This window comes from Oncorhynchus mykiss, chromosome 31, assembly GCF_013265735.2.
Source record: "Oncorhynchus mykiss isolate Arlee chromosome 31, USDA_OmykA_1.1, whole genome shotgun sequence".
Classification (NCBI taxonomy): Eukaryota; Metazoa; Chordata; class Actinopteri; order Salmoniformes; family Salmonidae; genus Oncorhynchus; species Oncorhynchus mykiss.
In genome coordinates this window covers 18,038,791-18,059,865 of record NC_050571.1, presented here as the reverse complement: position 1 = coordinate 18,059,865, position 21,075 = coordinate 18,038,791, and the positions used below count along the sequence as shown (strand labels likewise).

General features: G+C 42.2%; 2 protein-coding genes across 7 annotated transcripts in view; both read left to right on the top strand.

The window, feature by feature from the left end:
- mtmr7a (myotubularin related protein 7a) overlaps positions 1 to 11,688 on the top strand; it is a 43,563-nt gene extending 31,875 nt beyond the window's left edge. The window contains exons 6-14 of one of the 2 annotated variants that reach the window (XM_021583487.2): positions 1,922 to 2,056; positions 2,384 to 2,516; positions 5,464 to 5,573; positions 6,660 to 6,785; positions 7,543 to 7,592; positions 7,721 to 7,921; positions 9,878 to 10,012; positions 10,185 to 10,311; positions 10,467 to 11,688. In XM_021583487.2, coding sequence (XP_021439162.2) covers positions 1,922 to 2,056; positions 2,384 to 2,516; positions 5,464 to 5,573; positions 6,660 to 6,785; positions 7,543 to 7,592; positions 7,721 to 7,921; positions 9,878 to 10,012; positions 10,185 to 10,311; positions 10,467 to 10,820 — 1,371 coding nt within the window. In that variant the 3' untranslated portion in view covers positions 10,821 to 11,688. Of the gene's footprint in view, positions 1 to 1,921; positions 2,057 to 2,383; positions 2,517 to 5,463; positions 5,574 to 6,659; positions 6,786 to 7,542; positions 7,593 to 7,720; positions 7,922 to 9,877; positions 10,013 to 10,184; positions 10,312 to 10,451 lie in introns of both variants that reach the window. The other variant, XM_021583489.2, reaches the window with a different exon arrangement.
- A 647-nt stretch (positions 11,689 to 12,335) lies between these two features.
- cnot7 (CCR4-NOT transcription complex, subunit 7) overlaps positions 12,336 to 21,075 on the top strand; it is an 11,501-nt gene continuing 2,761 nt past the window's right edge. For 2 of the 5 annotated variants that reach the window (XM_021583484.2, XM_021583482.2), the window contains exons 1-6: positions 12,336 to 12,505; positions 13,147 to 13,359; positions 13,476 to 13,669; positions 14,991 to 15,152; positions 18,511 to 18,655; positions 18,834 to 18,944. In XM_021583484.2, coding sequence (XP_021439159.1) covers positions 13,243 to 13,359; positions 13,476 to 13,669; positions 14,991 to 15,152; positions 18,511 to 18,655; positions 18,834 to 18,944 — 729 coding nt within the window. In that variant the 5' untranslated portion in view covers positions 12,336 to 12,505; positions 13,147 to 13,242. The remainder of the gene's footprint in view (positions 12,506 to 13,146; positions 13,360 to 13,475; positions 13,670 to 14,990; positions 15,153 to 18,510; positions 18,656 to 18,833; positions 18,945 to 21,075) is intronic. The other 3 variants (XM_021583483.2, XM_021583486.2, XM_021583485.2) reach the window with 3 other exon arrangements.

The following is a 21,075-nucleotide window of genomic DNA, read 5'->3' as shown; positions in this document are numbered from 1 at the left end:
TATAAAGTTCATATTGCATTGGAACAGTGAGGACCAGTCTCTATTTAAAGGTCATATTGCAGTAGAACAGTGAGGACCAGTCTCTAAAGAATGTTCATATTGCAGTCGAACAGTGAGGACCAGTCTCTAAATAAAGTTCATATTGCAGTAGAACAGTGAGGACCAGTCTCTATATAAAGCTCATATCGCAGTAAAACAGTAAGGACCAGTCTCTATATAAATTTCATATTTCAGTAGTACAGTCGGGACCAGTCTCTATATAAAGTTCATATTGCAGTAGAACAGTGAGGACTAGTCTCTTTTTAAAGCTCATATTGCAGTAGAACAGTGAGGACAGAGTCTCTTTCTAAAGTTCAAATTGCAGTAGAACAGTGATGACCAGTCTCTACATAAAGCTCATATTTTAATAGAACAGTGAGGACCAGTCTCTATGTAAAGTTCATGTTGCAGTAGAACAGTTGGGACCAGTCTCTATATAAAGTTCATATTGCAATAGAACAGTGAGGACCATTCTCTTTATGATGCTCATATTGCAGTAGAACAGTGAGGACCAGTCTCTATATAAAGTTCATATTGCAGTGGAACAGTAGGGACCAGTCTCTTTATAAAGTTCATATTGCATTGGAACAGTGAGGACCAGTCTCTATTTAAAGGTCATATTGCAGTAGAACAGTGAGGACCAGTCTCTAAAGAATGTTCATATTGCAGTCGAACAGTGAGGACCAGTCTCTAAATAAAGTTCATATTGCAGTAGAACAGTGAGGACCAGTCTCTATATAAAGCTCATACCGCAGTAAAACAGTAAGGACCAGTCTCTATATAAATTTCATATTTCAGTAGTATAGTCGGGACCAGTCTCTATATAAATTTCATATTGCGTTGGATCAGTGTGGACCAGTCTCTATATAAAGTTCATATTGCAATAGAACAGTGAGGACCAGTCTCTATATAAAGTTCATATTGCAATAGAACAGTGAGGACCAGTCTCTATATAAAGTTCATATTGCAGTGGAACGGTAGGGACCAGTCTCTTTATAAAGTTCATATTGCATTGGAACAGTGAGGACCAGTCTCTATATACAGCTCATATTTTAGTAGAACAGTGAGGACCAGTGTCTATATAAAATTAATATTGCAGTAGATCAGTGAGGGTCAGTCTCTATATAAACTTCATATTATTGTTGAACAGTGAGGACCAGTCTCTATATAAAGTTCATATTGCAGTAGAACAGTGCAGACCAGTCTCTATATAAAGTTCATATTGCATTGGAACAGTGATGACCAGTCTCTATTTAAAGGTCATATTGGAGTAGAACAATGAGGACCAGTCTCTAAAGAATGTTCATATTGCAGTCGAACAGTGAGGACCAGTCTCTAAATAATGTTCATATTGCAGTAGAACAGTGAGGACCAGTCTCTATATAAAGCTCATATCGCAGTAAAACAGTAAGGACCAGTCTCTATATAAATGTCATATTTCAGTAGTACAGTCGGGACCAGTCTCTATATAAAGTTCATATTGCAGTAGAACAGTGTGGACCAGTCTCTATATAAAGTTCATATTGCAGCCTGGGTTAGAGTGTTTTATGTGTGAGGTCAGGTTCCCAGGGTTCAGTGTTCAGATGTGGCTCTGTTCTCCCTGCTGCTCTGTATGTATGATCTGTGGGGGACAAGTCACTCTGGGAACCACACAGGGGTCGCTGGCCCAATCTCCCCCACGCCTCATACAAAAATATGAAATTGTGCAGTTGCTGTATTACGCCAAGACATAATCACTATGGTAAATGTAGGTTTCTGTCCTAGAAATATGCATCAGCAGTGTGAATATGTCATTATTCTGACTGTATAGTACAACAGGGCTACTGTATAGTATATTGCCTTGTTTTTAGAGTAAGGTCTCTCCCTTCTACCCCCTCTCCAGGCTGCCATCTGTCGTAGCAGTCAGCCCCTGTCTGGCTTCAGTGCCCGCTGCCTGGAGGATGAGCAGATGCTGGAGGCCATTGTGAGGTCCAACCCCCGTAGTGACTTCATGTATGTGGTGGACACCAGGCCCAAGGTGAGCCCCTGGCCACAGGGCCAATGGAAGTCCTTCAACAACGTCTATTCTGTATGTTCAGGTGGAGCTTTGTTTTTCAATGCAGCATTTTGCCAGCTGGGCCCTGGGGCCAGGGGCTCATCTTGGGCCTGGTGTCAGCTGGTCAAGCTCACATTAAATGCCTGGCTTCATGCCGTTCAGAACATGCACAACATGTACAAAAACAGTGGCAACCTTCATCCTAACTTTAACATGCTGAAGGAAGCATTGCTCCATCTAGTTTTTAAAAGTCATGTCTCTCTGAGGATTTCTCTTTGATTAAACCGTATGTACTGTATGTCTTTCCAGCTTAATGCAATAGCAAACCGAGCAGCAGGGAAAGGCTATGAAAACGAAGACAACTACTCCAACATCAAGTTTCAGTTCATAGGCATTGAGAACATCCATGTGATGAGGAACAGCCTCCAGAAAATGCTAGAAGGTATGAATCGGGTCAACTCCCACAGTGTTGGAGGCCTGTAGCAGATCATCTTACATTGCATCCATATGAATACTCTACAGTCGGCCAGCTAGCTATCACTCTGTGGCTCACTAGACCTCGTTCAGCCATAAAAGCCAATCTCGGTGTTGTTCAGTACATCACTGAGAGCTTGATTTCAGAGAATGCCAAAGTAATATTCACTCACAGCCACAGGTTTGTTTTGTCTACTTTCTCTCAACTTTATTAAAACCCAATACAGTTACAGACTGGATTAGTCTTGATCCCTCGAATGTGATCCCACTTCATTCTCTTTAAGTGGAATCAATATACCAGGTCCCCTGCCACCCCTGTGGCTTTAATATGCAGCGATGCAGACTGCTCTGCTCTGCAATCAGGACTTAGGTTGACCCATAGGAGCGTTTCTGGGCAATGTGCAGGGCCAGGAAGACATTGAATACATCTGGATTTCATCTGCAAACTATTTTTGTTTCCTGGAGTGGCCGATTTGGGACCTTTTTCCCCTTAAGAGGGAGACGGAGGGCGTGAGAATTATGTGATTTAGCGTATGAAAAATAATATCTGGCGTTGTGATAACTCTTGCCCCCTGGAAACACAAGGGAGTCTACGGGTTCTGAAGAATGCAAGAGAGAGGCTTTGTCCTGCAACAGATTGCATGGCAATGCAGTAGATAGCTATGTCAGTTCAATTTTTTTTTTCATTATTCTTCAGAGAACAATAGTTTCCCGGAAATTAGCCCATGCTGTAAAACCAAGGTTGACTGAACCTGTTCACCTGCAGGCTCCAGCTGCCTGTTGCAGAGTCACATGTCAGGTGGGCTCACGGGTCAGCACACTAATGTTGTCTGGAAGTACAGTACTCAGGGTCACACACACACGTCAACACTTCTGTCAACCCACCCCTCTGTGTACCTCTGTCAACTCTTAATAGCCGTCTGGAGAGATGGATGTTTTTGTAGGGAGTTGGCATATCTACAAATGATTATTGAAAATATCTGTGTTTATTTGAAAACTCTCCTTCGTTAACCAAGCTGTCAACACTGGAGAAACTCTGGAAACATTATTTTGTCACTTTGTCACAACTGACAAATTATTGATCTTAAACTTTCAGATTAAAAATGCATATACACTGTATGTTTTCAAGGAAAACAAATCATGTAATGCATTAAGCTGTATGCTGCAGAATTGAGTCTACATTTAGTTGCCTGTCTTCTGTCTCAATATTTAAAGCGATGTCCCGTGTCAAATGGCCTGTGTCAATATTGACTCAAGAGTCCCCAACATCATATTGGGAAGAAAACATACAGTACCAGTCAAAAGTTTGGACATACCTACTCATTCCAGGGTTTTTCTTTGTTTTTACTATTTTCTACATTGTAGAATAATAGTGAAGACATCGAAACTATGAAATAACACATATGGAATCATGTAATAACCAAAGAAGTGTTAAACAAATCAAAATATATTTTATATTTGAGATTATTCAAACCAGCTTCATGAGGTAGTCACCTGGAATGCATTTCAAATTAACAGGTGTGCCTTGTTAAAAGTTAATTTGTGGAATTTCTTTCCTTAATGCATTTAAGCCAATCAGTTGTGTTTTGACAAGGTAGGGGTGGTATACAGAATATAGCCCTATTTGGTAAAAGACCAAGTCCATATTATGGCAAGAACAGCTCAAATAAGCAAAGAGAAACGACAGTCCATTATTACTTTATGACTTGAAGGTCAGTCGATCTGGAAAATTTCAAGAACTTTGAAAGTTTCTTCAAGTGCAGTCGCAAAAACCATCAAGCTCTATGATGAAACTGTCTCTCATTAGGACCGCCACAGGAAAGGAAGACCCAGAGGTACTTCAGCTGCAGAGGATAAGTTCATTAGAGTTACCAGCCTCAGAAATTGCAGCCCAAATAAATGCTTCACAGAGTTCAAGTAACAGACACATCTCAACATCAACTGTTCAGAGGAGACTGTGTGTGTCAGGCCTTCAAAGAAACCACTACTAAAGGACACCAATAAGAAGAAGAGACTTGCTCCGGCCAAGAAACACAAACAATTGACATTAGACCGGTGGAAATCTGTCCTTTGGACTGATGAGTCCAAATTGGAGATGTTTGGTTTCAGCCTCTGTGTCTTTGTGAGACGCAGAGTAGGTGAACGGATGATCTCCGCATGTGTGGTTCCCACCGTGAAGCATGGAGGAGGAGGTGTGATGGTGTGGGGGTGCTTTGCTGGTGACACTGTCAGTGATTTATTTAGAATTCAAGGCACACTTAGCCAGCATGGCTACCACAGCATTCTGCAGCGATACGCCATCCCATCAGGTTTGCGCTTCGTGGGACTATCTTTTGTTTTTCAACAGAACAATGACCCAAAACACAGCTCCAGGCTGTGTAAGGGCTGTTAGACCAAGAAGGAGAGTGATAGAGTGCTGCATCAGATGACCTGGCCTCCACAATCATCCAACCTCAACCCAATTGAGATGGTTTGAGATGAGTCGGACCGCAGCCGACAAGTGCTCAGCATATGTGGGAACTCCTTCAAGTCTCTTGGAAAAACATTCCTCATGAAGCTGGTTGATAGAATGCCAAGAGTGTACAAAGCTGTCATCAAGGCAAAGGGTAGCTAATTTGAAAAATCTCAAATGTATTTTGATTTGTTTAATACTTTTTTGGTTACTACATGATTGTTATTTCATAGTTTTGATGTCTTCACTATTATTCTACAATATAGGAAATAGTCAAAATAAAGAAAAACCTTGAATTTCAAAGTTTTCCAGATATCCCAGTTAGAAGATTCCTGGAATCAGGAAGGAATAAGCAGAAAATCTTTGAATCCTCCAATCATGATTTCTGGAAAACCGGGGAATTATGGGGAATTTGTAACCGTATCCGTGTCTACCACTGACCCCGGTGTGTTTTCCCCTGCAGTGAGTGAGGCATGGTCCCCCTCCATGTCAGAGTTCCTGGAGGGTCTGGAAAGCTCAGGCTGGCTAAAACACATCAAAGCTGTCCTGGATGCTGGCATCTTCATCGCCAAGGTTAGTCTGTCTGGACGATAATCCCCTCTGTCTGTCTCAGTGCTACACTTAACCCTCCTGTTGTGTTCTTTTCATGTTAATTCATTCTGTGTTCCCGGTCCAAAATGACCAACCCATTATAGCTGATTGTAAATCCATAATAATGCACATATTACCACCTAATGTTGTGTTAGATCTTTTTATCAACTTAAGTTCTTGTGAACAGTTTTTTTGTATCTTCTATTTGCTATTTATGGCCTGTAGGCCTCATTGACCTGAGCTCATACAACTCGTTTTGAGTTTTAAAAAAGCACAGTGTATGGATTATTTTGACTATAACAAATACTCAGATGAAACACATTGTGCTATTTATCACAGACTACATTGTGTCAAAGTTTAACAAGGACTCTCTCCTCCTCACCAGTGTCATGATCAAAGATATGATCAAGAGCCTCACATACAGTATATTGTCTGGTCATTGTGCTGCCACAGAATGAATTGTGAGCATGGGCTCAAAAAAGCTTTATATACCAGAGCTGTGAGAAAAGTTCTAAATAATATTGAAACAATGTTGCGATTGTTTGTGAGAATGCCAACAGGTGTGGTTCCTGTGGGGGAAAGATTATATTGGGGAAAGGTTCCCGTAGGGGTTGCCATGGAAGTGAAGAAGGGGTGTGAGGTGTGTGTGTGTGTGTGTGTGTGTGTGTGTGTGTGCCCTCAAACACACATGCATGTGGGGGTCTGGGAGAGGAAGTGCATCCATCTGATGAATGGGCATATGCCTGAACTCAATTTTATACACTAATTGTAGTCTCACCCATTCATTTCTAATTACCGGTCATTTTTGACTGGGAACACCACAGGTGTACAAATGTTAAATAAAACACCCAAAATGTAATGAAAATCATCAAAGTGTATTTTGTGTGTTCAGATGCCCTGTGTGGACAAAGTCATGGAACCTTATAAAAAATCAGATTAAATTATCTACATTTTTCAGAGAGAAAACGTGTAAATCAGTCCAATTTGACCGGAACACAGCAGGAGGGTTAAGTTATTGTTTCTCAGACTCTCTCTCGTGTCTGCGTGCGTGCATGCATGCATGTGTAGGCCGTTGCAGAGGATGGCGTCAGTGTCTTGGTCCACTGCTCAGACGGTTGGGATCGTACTGCTCAGGTGTGCTCTGTGGCCTCCGTGCTCCTGGACCCCTACTACAGGACTCTCAAAGGACTCATGGTACATCCCCTACTGTCTCTCTGAGCAGGGTATCTGCATATTCACTAGTGTACATCTTGAACCTATAGTCAGTTTATAGTGTATGGGTTCATGTATGTCATATTCATAGAAATAATTACCCTAACTATTATTTCATACAGACAGCTCTTAACACATGATCAGCAGGTTTGTAATGATTCATGTTTAAAACCTCCTCTACCTAGTAGCCACTAGCGCTCAATACGTGTTTGAATAGATGGCACTTCATTTGAAATGAAGAACATTCCTTTTCCCTTCGTTTCTGGCTATGTTTTAGTTTTTCACATTTTTATTGACATGTAAGCACATTGATGTTGACATACTGTTAAATTACGGTGTGATTGTAGTTGATCATGTCCTCTTGGACGGTAATGTAAGTAGGTCCGTGCTGTGCTTATGGTTCTGGATTCTTTGATCATGAGGATTTGCTCTGTCTGACTGGGTTTCTGCCAAAAGGCATCTCCATGGAAAAAAAGTTACTGTGACAGGAAGCCTGACTTCTTACAATCATCTTGAGACTTAGTAGAAAACCACCCCACACATTGGGTGAGGAAGTTCAAGCTTTCTCATGGTGCCAACTGTCTCTCTCTCTGTAATATTTGTACTCTTTACTGTCCAAGTGTAAGCTGTGAAACAAAGATGAAAGTGATGAAACAGGTCTAGACCCAAGTTATATACAAATAACACCTTCTGGCATCCTCATGCATAAGTAAATCATATTTTATTCCCCTGTATTCAGGTTCTCATTGAAAGAGACTGGGTTTCCTTTGGACACAAGTTCTCTCACAGGTGTGAACTATTGTGTTTTCTTGCAGATATAATTATTTCCTTTAGCAACAAAATCAAAAGTTGTACACTATATAGGGAATAGGGTGCCATTTGGGAAGCAGGCTGCCCATGTTGCCCTCTCCCCTCAGATACAACCACCTGGATGGAGACCCCAAGGAGGTGTCCCCGGTCATAGACCAGTTCCTGGAGTGTGTGTGGCAGCTGTCGGAGCAGTTCCCCTGTGCCTTCGAGTACAACGAGAGGTTCCTCATCACCATCCACAACCACATCTACTCCTGCCAGTACGGAAACTTCATAGGCAATAACCAGAAGGAGAGGACGGAGCTTAGGTAATAACCAGAAGGAGAGGGTGGAGCTTAGGTAATAACCAGAAGGAGACGGCGGAGCTTAGGTAATAACCAGAAGGAGACGGCGGAGCTTAGGTAATAACCAGAAGGAGAGGTCGGAGGTAATAACCAGAAGGAGAGGGCGGAGGTTAGGTAATAACCAGAAGGAGAGGGCGGAGGTTAGGTAATAACCAGAAGGAGAGGGCGGAGCATAGATAATAAGTCTGTCAATTTGCCGTTCCTTGTCTTGAATTTTTGAAACTGACTGTGACTTCACACATAACTAATCTAAACTATTTACTGAAATGTTAAGGCTTTTTTGCTTATTATTTCAGATATAATAGTGTTCAAATTCACCTAACATGAGACACAGATTTAAACAAATAGGCCTACTGGGCTAGCCAATACAAGCGACGTGAACAGCTTCAGTCAGACCAGACAAAAGAGAGCAGGAATTCACACACACATTATTTCTTTCTCAGTCAGAATAATTTTGGAATGATACATTTTGTGTTGAGCTGTAGTTGGTCGGTGCCGTTTTTTTGAGAATGGCCTTATTTCTATTACAGCATATTGGATGACTGTCATTCATATTATATTCACCCAGTTCAATGTAACAGCGGTAGGTTTAGGCTACTACATGATACTCTAATTTTCCCTATACCCGTCATGAGGTTGCTACAACCTAGCCTATGAATGAAGGTTTACAACATAGTGCACAAATCGAGAGAAATTTGAGTAATCCATGTAACAGATATTGACACATTCAATACCGTCTTGCACACTCTTGCCTGCATCTAGCTGATCTAGGGTGTAATCATTAGTCCAACAGTTACAAACAAGTGTTTCTATTAGACAAATGTAGGTATGTTTATCCTTGTTTGGTTCCGTTTAACTACTATACCGTTGTCACCATATTAGCTAACGTCAAGTAAACATAGCTACTAGAACTAACGCGTTAGTAAACCTGCTACAATCATGCAGTACAGTGTACAGTTACAGCAGCAAGCAGTTTTGCAATTACACTGGCGTGCCCAGGTGGCAATACATTAATAAAGCCAAAAGCTTAACTTGACTTAGAAGAGTTCCAGTATTGGATAGCCATAGGTAACATAGAATCCTTCTCTGTTTGAGCCGGAGTAAGTGAAAGTGAATTTGTTTTCAGAAATATAGCTAAACTCTTTGAAAAAAGGGTTCCATAAAAGTTCTTCGGCTGTCCCCATAGGAGAACCATTTTTGGTTCCAGGTAGAACTATTTTGGGTGCTAGCTAGCTGTAGCTTATGCTTTCAGTACTAGATTCATTCTCTGATCCTTTTGGGTGGACAACATGTCAGTTCATGCTGCAAAAACTCTGATAGGTTGGAGGATGTACTCCGGAAGTTGTCATAATTACTGTGTAAGTCTAAGGAAGGGGGTGAGAACCACGAGCCTCCTTGGTTTTGTATTGAAGTCAATATACCCAGAGGACGGAAACTAGCTGTCCTCTGGCTACACCATGGTGCCACACTACAGAGTGCTGTTGAGACTGCTGTAGACCTTCATTGCGAAACAGTGTTTTTTTAATCAATTATTTGGTGGCATGTATAGTTTTATCTAAAAAGGATTACTTTTGTAATGTTTCGCTATTTTTATTTTTATCAAATTTACTGAGGAGTATGGTCCTCCCCTTTCTCTTCAGAGAAGCCTCCAACTGGTTGACAAACTGGTTGACATGTGTGGTGTGTTTTGTGTTGAGCTGTAGTTGACATGTGTGATGTGTGTGGCTGTAGTTGACATGTGTGATATGTATGGCTGTAGTTGACATGTGTGGCTGTAATTGACATGTGATGTTTGTGGCTGTAGTTGACATGTGTGATGTGTGTGGCTGTAGTTGACATGTGTGATGTGTGTGTCTGTAGTTGACATGTGTGATGTTTGTGTCTATAGTTGACATGTGAGATGTGTTTTTGTGTTGTCAGGCATCAGGAGAAGACCCATTCTCTGTGGACCTACTTGTGGGAGAACAGGACTGACCACATCAACCCCCTGTACAGACCTGACCACAGCCAGACTCAGGGGGTTCTGCGCCCAGTTACCGCCCCCTACTGTTTTAAGTAGGTTGTGCATATTTAAGGACAAGTAGTATTTTTCCACTATTTTTCTCAACTGTATTGAATATGTTTAAACTGTGTGTGTGTGTGTGTGTGTGTGTGTGTGTGTGTGTGTGTGTGTGTGTGTGTGTGTGTGTGTGTGTGTGTGTGTGTGTGTGTGTGTGTGTGTGTGTAGGTTCTGGAGGGCCTTATACAACCGTTTTGACAGAGGCATGCATCCTCGCCAGTCTGTGATAGACTACCTGATGGCCATCAGAGAGGAGACACAGCAGCTGGAGGAGCAGCTTGTCTCCCACGAGGAGGTAAGGCAGGACAGGAGGGCTGATGATATAGGCTATGTCCCAAATCACACTCTATTCCCTATTTCGTGCACTACTTTTGACCAGGACCATTTGATTGAAGTCGCTGTTCTTGTCTTAGTTTTTTTTCTAATATTATGTAGTGTTATCCACCCTAGAAAATAGCCATGTTGGAGAAGGAGCAGGGGAAGAGCATCCAGACAAAAACTAACACGTTGGATAGGAGCCACGCTGTGTGGGCCTCTCCCCCCTCAGAGAGCTGCCTGGGTTTGGCCAACACCCCAGGGGACTACAGCGGACTGGGAGACTTCCTCAGTTCATCACCCTGCCAGCAGATGGGGCCAGAGAGCAGTCTTCTGATCCTCCCCCGACCAGGGGAGCGCCGCAAACCGTCCGACCCAGACCTCTCCACCAACAGTGATGACCAGGAGTCGGGCATAGCAGACCTCAGCTCCCCGCCAAGTGAGGACAGTGCCAAGGACCCTGATGAGGCTGCCTACTCTGCTGCCTGAGCAGTAGTGACATTAATGTTGTCAGAGGGAAGAGAGGTGCACTTTAATGGGCAATTGCGCAATGGGTATTATAAACTGACTAACTGTTGGGAATGATTAGTCAGTGAAATGACAAGTGTATCTGATCTGTATGTGTGTTATTTGTGTAGAGTTTTTACTTTTCATGTGGTTTATGGTATTCCATACTTAAGAAGAAATGAATGGATTTCGTCAGAGGCTTTACAACTAAATAAAATATTTAATGTTATATATTTATGCAAATGTGTAATATGATAATAATATATTTAAAAATTCAATTTGGACTAAAAATCTTTCAAGTGCACTGTAAACCAAAACATGATATCAAATGCCAAATGTGTCATTATACTCATGCAGTAAACCTCTCCTAATTTAGTGTAGTTTTATAACCAAAGCCAGTCCATCTGGTTCACTGGGCTCATTGTGCATGCTGTAACTCACGAAGCTACTGAACCAACCCAGCAGGCTGTAGCATGTGGAGATATTGGCATGCTAGTACTAGGGGATGGACACACAGGGAGGAGAGTAGCTTTGTGCATCTCACCCAACAGAATGATCACAATTCTGTTCAAACAGCTTAGGTTTCACTGTCAAAGCACAGGTACTGAATGTCTTGTGGAATAATATCTACTGCTATTGTAAGCATTGCATGTTGTTTTATTTGTATAAAGAATATACATAATATGTCCTATCTATATCCTATTTCAAAGGAATATTACAACATAAATATTTATTTTTATTTAATTAATTTGTAAATGAATTGATTTGATTGTGTTAAAAGTTCACTAGAAAAGACCACTAAAGCTATAAGAGGACTTGTGCATTAAATAAAGATTGAACATTCTTGGGATTAAGACTTTTGCCTTACCTTATAAACAAAAAGTATATTTATGAAAGTTGATTCAACATTCAAGTTTTTGATGGATATTTTCTGCTTGCTTATGCTACGTTCATAACTAAGTGGGAAGGTGGTATTTACCCATACGCATGGGAAAAATCCACCTGAATACCCCTCCAACTCAATTACTGAGCTCTGACTTCTCCCACATGCTGTACCAGGGTTGCCTACTCCTTGTATACATCATCCAACTAAATGCTTAGTTAGTATAATGGGGATCCTGTTTTCTGGAAACAAAGCCTGCAGTACCGTGGACGGCCTTCAGCTTGAAATCGTCAATACGAAGGTTGAGTCGTTCTCCCCTGGTAGTTATGGCCCTGTTCTGTATGGATATTTTTGCCCACTCCCACATAAATTTTTTCAACCTGCCCACTAGGAGGCGGCCAGACAAATGTTGGGGTGTAGTCTGCCAATAAACCTAGAAGAAGACGTAGAGACGAAAAGGAACCAGGGGTGTATTACATTAGTCCAAACCGTTGCAAACTAAAACGAGACGTTCTATTGGACAAATTCAGGTAAGTCCCGCCCATTTCGTTCCGTTTGCTTCCGTTTAACAAACGTTTCGGAACAGAATCGGCGTAATGAATACGCCCCCGTCCTAGGACTCCAAAGGCCAACTTGCATACATTCGTGACGTCACTGCGTGCGTGATGACGTTGTAATGGAGGTTCAGAGGTGGCAGCTGTGGGTTGATATCAATGACTGTCGGTATTTGGAATATAAAACTGTTTAAAAGTTAGTTAAAAGGCCCTGACCGTTTTTAAACAAGGTAATTGCGAGTTTTTTAACTGTTCACTTGTAATTGCACAACCCTTATTTAGCGAATGCTAAGTCGGGAAGGTTGAAATTCAAGCCCTATTAGGAGTTGGTTAGCTAGCTAAGTTAACGTTAGCTAGATTTGCTAGCCAGCCACATATTTTAGCCAGCTGGCTAACGGTAGCTGACAGGTGCTAGGGTTGGGCATTATAAGAGGCGATGAAACACTATGATATCATTGTATCTGAAGAGAAACGCATCCTGTCCCCACTCTAAGGTTAGCAGACTGCTAGCTAATTAGCTAGTGAACTGCTAGCTAACTAGCTAGTGGGACAGGTAAGTTAGCTCAGTTCGATAACTAGATAGGTGCCTGTCATCACAGCCTGCTAAAAAAGTAGCTAGCCAGTTATTTGCCCCAATAACATCAAAGCATAGTCAAGTCCTCCTAACAGCAAGATTGTTAGCTACAGCATTAGCTATCTAGCTTAGGCAGTATGTTACACAGTATATTAGCTAGCTAACGTTAGATGTCTGTAATTATCCTGTCAAATCTAGTTAACGTTAGCTATATGTTTTAATGTAACCATCGAGTATGTGGCAATAAATCTCACAGGGTTATTGTGTAACCGGACATTGTTTGTTGTTTATCTCCAGGTCAAACAAATAAAGAAGGACCACAATTCCATGGTCATTTTCTCGATTGAGAGTTTGTTTGTTTGTTTTTGATGCCTTGCTTGTAGAGCTGGCACTATGCCCGCGGCTACTGTGGATCATAGCCAAAGAATATGTGAGGTTTGGGCTGACAACCTGGATGAAGAACTCAAAAGGATCCGCCAGGTCATTCGAAAATACAACTACATTGCCATGGTAAGTTATGAAGAGTTCTGATTAAAGGCATCTTGGTTGACACTGACAGATATTTGCTGAACATTGTGCTGCTGCTCCATTTCTGCCTTCTCTATTGCTTTGTGTTCTGTTCATAGGACACAGAGTTTCCAGGTGTAGTTGCGAGACCGATTGGAGAGTTCAGAAGCAATGCTGACTACCAGTACCAGTTACTGCGATGTAATGTAGACTTGCTAAAGATTATCCAGCTGGGCCTTACCTTTATGAATGAACAGGGTGAATATCCACCGGGAACTTCAACATGGCAGTTCAATTTTAAGTTTAACCTCACGTAAGCGTTCCCCTTTCTATGTCTATCAATGTTCAACTAATTTTCATGTCTTGTATCAAGACTTGACTTGCCCATGTTAGAGAACTCAGCTATATGACCTGCCTCTTGTACAGCACCTACAGAACAGGGGAAGTTTCATAGCAACGGCTCTTTGGAGGCACTAGGAGAAAAGGAATAACCTTTTTGTTTTTACCATGAAAGGTTTTAAAGATGATTGTAATGTTTATATGTATTGTACGGTACTTTCTTGAGGAATTACATTTTTATAACTTGAGATTTCTGCATTAAAGTAACTACAAAAAGGAAGTCCATTTGATGTAGTCTGTTATTGAGGTGATATTATTGTAGTATGGAGTTTGACTAGTTTACATGTCTGGACTGATAGGCAAAGGCACAAAAAAACCTGCTCATATGATGTATGAAACCAAGGCAAGAACAGGCCTATGTTCAGTGTTGATACTGCACACAATCAGGAGAGTCACGCTCATGACTACTTCTGGGCCAGGCCATTTGAAGGCTCAATGTCAGCAAGCCACATTGAACGCCCTGGACCAGAGCTAGTTCAGGACCTCCATACAGGAGTGAACGTTGTCATACTGAAGCTGCGCTGCCTGCACACCATTCAGGTAAAGGACAATGTGACCAATATTGTTTAGAAACCATGTGGCCAAGACTTTCACTTGAGCCACCAAATAGGCTGCACCTGTCACATGAGCTGCTTACTTTCTCAACGAGCTAATTGACTTGCTTTTCTCCTAGTGCCTCAAGTCATTTTTCAAATGTTTATATTGACATATTTCATAAATGCTTTTGAGCATATCACAGGTACTGTTTTATTTTCATGTTTGTTTTAGTGAGGCACTGAAGACAGTGTTTTGAGTATTTTGTTGTTTACATGTAACTTGTTTCTATTGTGGAAGTAAAACCTAAAGGCTTATCAGCAGTCTCAGACATTGAAGAAAATATATATATATATATAGTTGGACTGCATCCACTTACACAGCAACAACAACTTTGTCATGCTTAGTGTACCCCTTGTTCTTATAGCCATGACATTCATTGATATAAATCAGGGGTTCTTAAACTTTTTTGGCTCTTGACACAAAATATACACATTTACTATCTTCCTGTGACCCATATCTTGTTCCAACTACCCAAATTAAGAAGAAATTGTGTTAATATAGATATATTCTCATTACTCGCGACCCACCTCTCACATGCCCAGGAGCCACTTTGGGTCCCGACCCACAGTTTAAGAAACCCTGTTATAAATGTTTAGCCTAGGTGTGAGTGTGACAGGTGTCTCCCTTTCCGTCGTCAGGGAGGACATGTATGCACAGGACTCCATCGAGCTCTTGACAACATCAGGCATCCAGTTCAAGAAGCATGAGGAGGAGGGGATCGAGACATTGTACTTGGCTGAACTGCTCATGACCTCAGGGGTGGTGCTCTGTGAGGGCGTCAAGTGGCTTTCTTTCCACAGGTAGGCCATTTTAAAATAAAATCAAACTTTATTTGTCATGCGCCGAATACAACAAGTGTAGACCTTAAAGTGAAATGCTTACTTACAAGCCCTTAACCAACAGTGCAGTTCAGGAATAGTAAAACAATATTTGCCAAATTAACTAAAGTAAAAAATAATAAAAAGGAACATGAACATAACAATAACGAGGCTATATTACAAGGGGTACCGGTACCCAGTCAGTGTGTGGGGGTAGATGTTAGTTGAGGTAATTTGTGCATGTAGGTAGGGGTGAAGTGACTGCATAGATAATAAATAGTGATTAGCTGCAGTGCACAAAACAAATGGAGAGGGGGGGTGTCAATGTAAATAGTCTGGTGGCCATTTAATTGTTCAGCAGTCTTATGGCTTGAGGGTAGAAGCTGTTAAGGAGCCTTTTGGTCCTAGACTTGACGCTCCGGTACCGCTTGCCATGCGGTAGCAGAGAAAAGTCTATGACTTGGGTGACTGGAGTCTCTGACAATTTTATGGGCTTTCCTCTGACACCGCTTATTATATAGGTCCTGGATGGCAGGAAGCTTGGCCCCAGTGATGTACTGGGTCGTACACACTACCCTCTGTAATGCCTTAGTCAGATGCCAAGCAGTTGCCATAGCCATACCAGGCGGTGATGCAACTGGTCAGGATGCTCTCGATGGTGCAGCTGGATAACTTTTTGAGGATCTGGGGACCCATGCCAAATCTTTTCAGTCTCCTGAGGGAGAAAATGTTTTTTCGTGTTCTCTTCAGGACTGTCTTGGTGTGTTTGGACCATGATAGTTCGTTGGTGATGTTGACACCAAGGAACTTGAAACTCTCGACCCGCTCCACTACAGCCCCGTCGATGTTAATGGGGGCCTGTTCAGCCTGCCTTTTCCTGTAGTCCACGATTTGTCTTGCTCACATTGAGGGAGAGGTTGTTGTCCTGGCACCACAATGGCAGTTCTCTGACCTCCCTTTAGGGTGTCTCATTTTTGTCAGTGATCAGGCCTTCCACTGTTGTGTCGTCAAGAAACTTAATGATGGTGTTGGAGTCGTGTTTGGCCATGGCGGGCGTGGGTGAACAGGGAGTACAGGAGGGGACTAAGTACACACCTCTGAGGGGCCCCAGTGTTGAAGATCAGCGTGGCAGACGTGTTGTTGCCTACCCTTACCACCTGGGGGCGTCCCGTCAGGAAGTCCAGGATCCAGTTTCAGAGGAAAGTGTTTAGTCCCAGGGTCCTTACTTTAATGATGAGCTTGTGGGCACTATGGTGTTGAATGCTGAGCTGTAGTCAAGGAACAGCATTCGCACATAGGTGTTCCTTTGTCCAGGTGGGAAAGGGCAGTGTGGATTGCGATTGTGTCATCTGTGGATCTGTTGGGGTGGAATGCGAATTGCAGTGGGTCTAGGATATCTGGGAGGATGCTATTGATGTGAGCCATGACCAGCCTTTCAAAGCACTTCATTGCTACCAACGTGAGTGCTATGGGGCGGTAATCATTTAGGCAGGTTACCTTCACTTCCTTGGGCACAGGGACTATGGTGGTCTGCTTGAAACATGTAGGTATTACAGATTCGGTCAGGGAGAGGTTGATAATGACAGTGAAAACGCTTGCCAGTTGTTCCGTGCATATTTTGAGTACACGTTCTGGTAATCCATCTGGCCCTATGGCTTTGTGAATGTTGTTTAAAGGTCTTGCTACCGAGAGTGTTATCACAGTCATCCAGAATAGCTGGTGCTCTCGTGCATGCTTCAGTGTTTCTTGCCTTGAAGCGAGGATAAAAGCCATTTAGCTCGTCTGCTAGGTTCGCATCACTGGGCAGCTCGCGTCTGGGTTTCCCTTTTGTAGTCCGTAATAGTTTTCAAGCTCTGCCACATCCGACGAGTGTCAAAGCCGGTGTAGTGGGATTCAATCTTAGTCCTGTATTGACGCTTTGCTTGTTTGATGGTTCGTCTGAGGGCATAGCAGGATTTCTTGTAAGCGTGTCCAGCTCCTTGAAAGCGGCAGCTCTAGCCTTTAGCTCGATGTGGATGTTGCCTGTAATCCATGGTTTCTGGTTGGGATATGTACGTACGGTCACTGTGGGGATGACGTCGTCGATGCACTTATTGATGAAGCCGATGATTGAGGTGGTATACTCCTCAATGCCGATGATTGAGGTGGTATACTCCTCAATGCCATTGGATGAATCCTGGAACATATTCCAGTCTGTCCTAGCAAAACAGTCCTCGCTTCATCTGACCACTTCCGTATTGAGCGAGTCACTGGTACTTCCGGCTTTTGTTTTTGCTTGTAAGCTGGAGGGCGGGGGAGGACTTTTTATACATATCTGTGGGTGGCGTAAAGGTGGTCTAGAGTTGTTGTTTCTTTTCCTTTGTTTGCACATGTGACATGCTGGTAAAAATGTGGTAAAACTGGTTTAATTTTTCCTGCATTAAAGTCCCCGGCCACTAGGAGCGCCGCTTCTGGATGAGCATTTTCCTGTTTGCTTATGGCCTTATAGAGTTTGTTGAGTGAGCTATTACTGCTGGTATCGGTTAGTGGTGGTACAAAGATTGCTACGAATAATATAGATGAGGTCTCTCTTGGTAAATAGTGTGGTCGTCAGCTTATCACAAGGTACTCTACCTCAGGCGAGCAATACCTCGAGACTTCTTTAATATTAGACATTGCGCACCTGCTGTTATTTGACAAAAAGGCACACACACCCCTCGTCTTACCAGACGTAGTAGCCTCTTCTCTGTTCTGCCGGTGCATGGAATATTATGCCAGCTCTATATTATCCGTGTCTTCGTTCAGCCACGACGAAACATAAGAGATTTGTTTATGTCCCGTTGGTAGGATAATCGTAGGTCATCAATTTTATTTTCCAATGATTGCATGTTTGCAAATAGAACGGATGGCAGTGGGAGTTTAGTCGCTCGCCTACAGATTCTCAGAAGGCAGCCCGACCTGCGCCCTCTTTTCCTCCTTCTTTTCTTCACACAAATGATGACATTTGGGCCTGTTCCCGGGAAAGCGGAATATCCTTCTTGTCGGACTCATTAAAGGAAAAAGCTTCTTCCAGTTCGTGGTGAGTAATCGCTGTTCTGATGTCCAGAAGTTATTTTCGGTCATAAGAGACGGTAGCAGCAACATTATGTACAAAATAAGTTAAAACAACGCAAAAACTAACAAAATAGCACAGTTGGTTAGGAGCATGTAAAACTTCAGGCTTCCTTTTCGGCGCCATCTTATCAGATCCAGATTTTAACCACACATGTATGTTATTTGTCACATCTGGTGCAAACTTGACCATTGTTAAAATCAATCATCTTAGACCTAAGAAGCATTTGGTTTATTTTTCTGTTTGCAGTGGCTATGACTTTGGCTATCTGATCAAGATTCTGTCCAACTCTAACCTGCCCGAAGAGGAAGTGGACTTCTTTGAGATCCTTCGCCTGTTCTTCCCCATCATATATGATGTCAAGTACCTCATGAAGAGCTGCAAAAACCTCAAGGTAACTTCAGCACATCATAACAGTTAAAGAAAGTATTACTCAACTTTGTATTCAATGAGTTTTCAGAGAGCTAACTAGGCCACAAGTCTTAATCGATAGCCTTTAAATGCATTATAGACATGGCCAGATGGCTATATTAGCAGAATCTGTGAGTGACAGGGCTGAGTTTGATTGACAGGGTGGGCTACAGGAAGTGGCAGAACAGCTGGAGCTGGAGAGGATTGGCCCCCAGCACCAAGCTGGCTCAGACTCACTACTGACAGGCATGGCATTCTTCAAGATGAGAGAGGTACTCTGTCCATGTGTGTGTCCCAAATGGAACCCTATTCAATATACAGTACCAGTCAAAGGTTATGACACACCACTTACTCATTCAAGGGTTTAAATTTATTTTTTATTATTTTCTACATTGTAGAATAATAGTGAAGATATCACATCTATGAAATAACACATATGGAGTCATGTAGTAACCAAAAAAGAAAGTGTTAAACAAATCAAAATATATTTTAGATTATTCAAAGTAGCCACCATTTGCCTTGATGACAGCTTTGCACACTCTTGTCATTCTCTCAACCAGCTTCATGAGGAATGCTTTTCCAACAGTCTTGAAGGAGTTCCCACATATGCTGAGCACTTGTTGGCTGCTTTTCCTTCACTCTGCGGTCCAACTCATCACAAACCATCTCAATTGGGTCGAGGTCGGGTGATTGTGGAGGCCAGGTCATCTGATGCAGCAATCCATCACTCTCCTCCTTGGTCTAATAGCTCTTACACAGCCTGGAGGTGTGTTGGGTCATTGTCCTGTTGAAAAACAAATGATAGTCCCACTAAGCGCAAACTAGATGGGATGGCGTATCGCTGCATAATGCTGTGGTAGCCATGCTGGTTAAGTGTGCCTTGAATTATACATAATTCATTAAAAGGTCACCAGCAAAGCACCATCACACTTCCATGCTCCACGGTGGGAACCACACATGCGGAATACATCCGTTCACCTACTCTGTGTCTCACAAAGACACGGCGGTTGGAACCAAAAATCTCCAATTTGGACTCATCAGACCAAAGGACAGATTTCCACCGGCCTAATGTCCATTGCTCGTGTTTCTTGGCCCAAGCATGTCTCTTCTTCTTATTGATATTCTTAAGTACAGTGGCTTGCGAATGTATTCACCTCCCCTAGGCATTTTTACTATTTTGTTGCCTAACAACCTGGAATTAAAATATTTACACATCACAACAAGAGACAACACATACATAGAGACCTAAGAAAATAACAACAACATGGTACCAACATTATTGGGCAAGAAGGGAGGGACCACTTTGTAGAATCTCGAATATAAAATATATTTTGATAACACTTTTTTTACTAAATGAAATGTGTTATTTCTTAGTTTTAAAATAACACATTTCTAGGCAGCCTAGTCAGCATTCAACTGATACCTTTCGCATTTAACCCAACCCCTTTGAATCAGAGAGGTGCCGTAATTGAGATCGACGTCGTCGGCGCTCGAGGAAAAGTGGGTTAACTGAGGGGCAGAACAACAGATTTGTACCTTGTCAGCTCGGGGATTCGATCCAGCAACCTTTTGGTTACTGGCCCAACACTCTAACCACTAGGCTACCTGCCGCCCCATTTTTACAATGTAGAAAACAGTAACAATAAAGGAAAACCTTTGAATAAGTTTGTGTGTCCAAACTTTTGAATGGTACTGTATAGTTCACTACCTCTGACCAGAGCCCTGTGGGCCCAGATCAAAAGTAGTGCCCTATAAAGGGAATAGGGTTGGTACTGAGATGTTTGTGTGAATGGATCATAGAACAGGGAGATGACTCACAACTTGCATTTCTTCAAAGAGCCACCAGATGGTATTAAAGAGATAAACACATACTACTTTCACTAACCACATTTCCATCCACAGTTTTTATGGGAGTAAAGTCATACTGTATTTTTTTTAAATCCTGACAGCTGTGATGGAAACAGGAAGTTTCAGTACAATTTTATAAATTCTGACAGATCATTTGTTCGTTTGACATGGTAAGATCTTTTTGTGTCAGTAAAATTTATTATGCGAGAAGTGGTGGTGGAAACGCCTTTATGGGCAAATATTAATATATTAACCATCATATCAATGTAAACTTGGAGTCACGCGATGTGTGTGGTCCTCCCACTACAACTCGGGAAAGCATGCAGTTCATTAGGCTATAGATGAAATAACACAGGGTGGTGAAAATGCACGGTGATCTTGATGCTCTTTCCAATAAATATCTAGGGTCTGATTCTGGTAACGTGATGCTTGACTGCCTTTTGACAAATAAAAATATTCTCGTTCTTATCCATAATAAGCCACTGTATTTGCGAGCAGTTGGCTTGAGCGCAGGTGCCAAGACCAAAGTAGGCACATTTAACACAACAGTTGTGA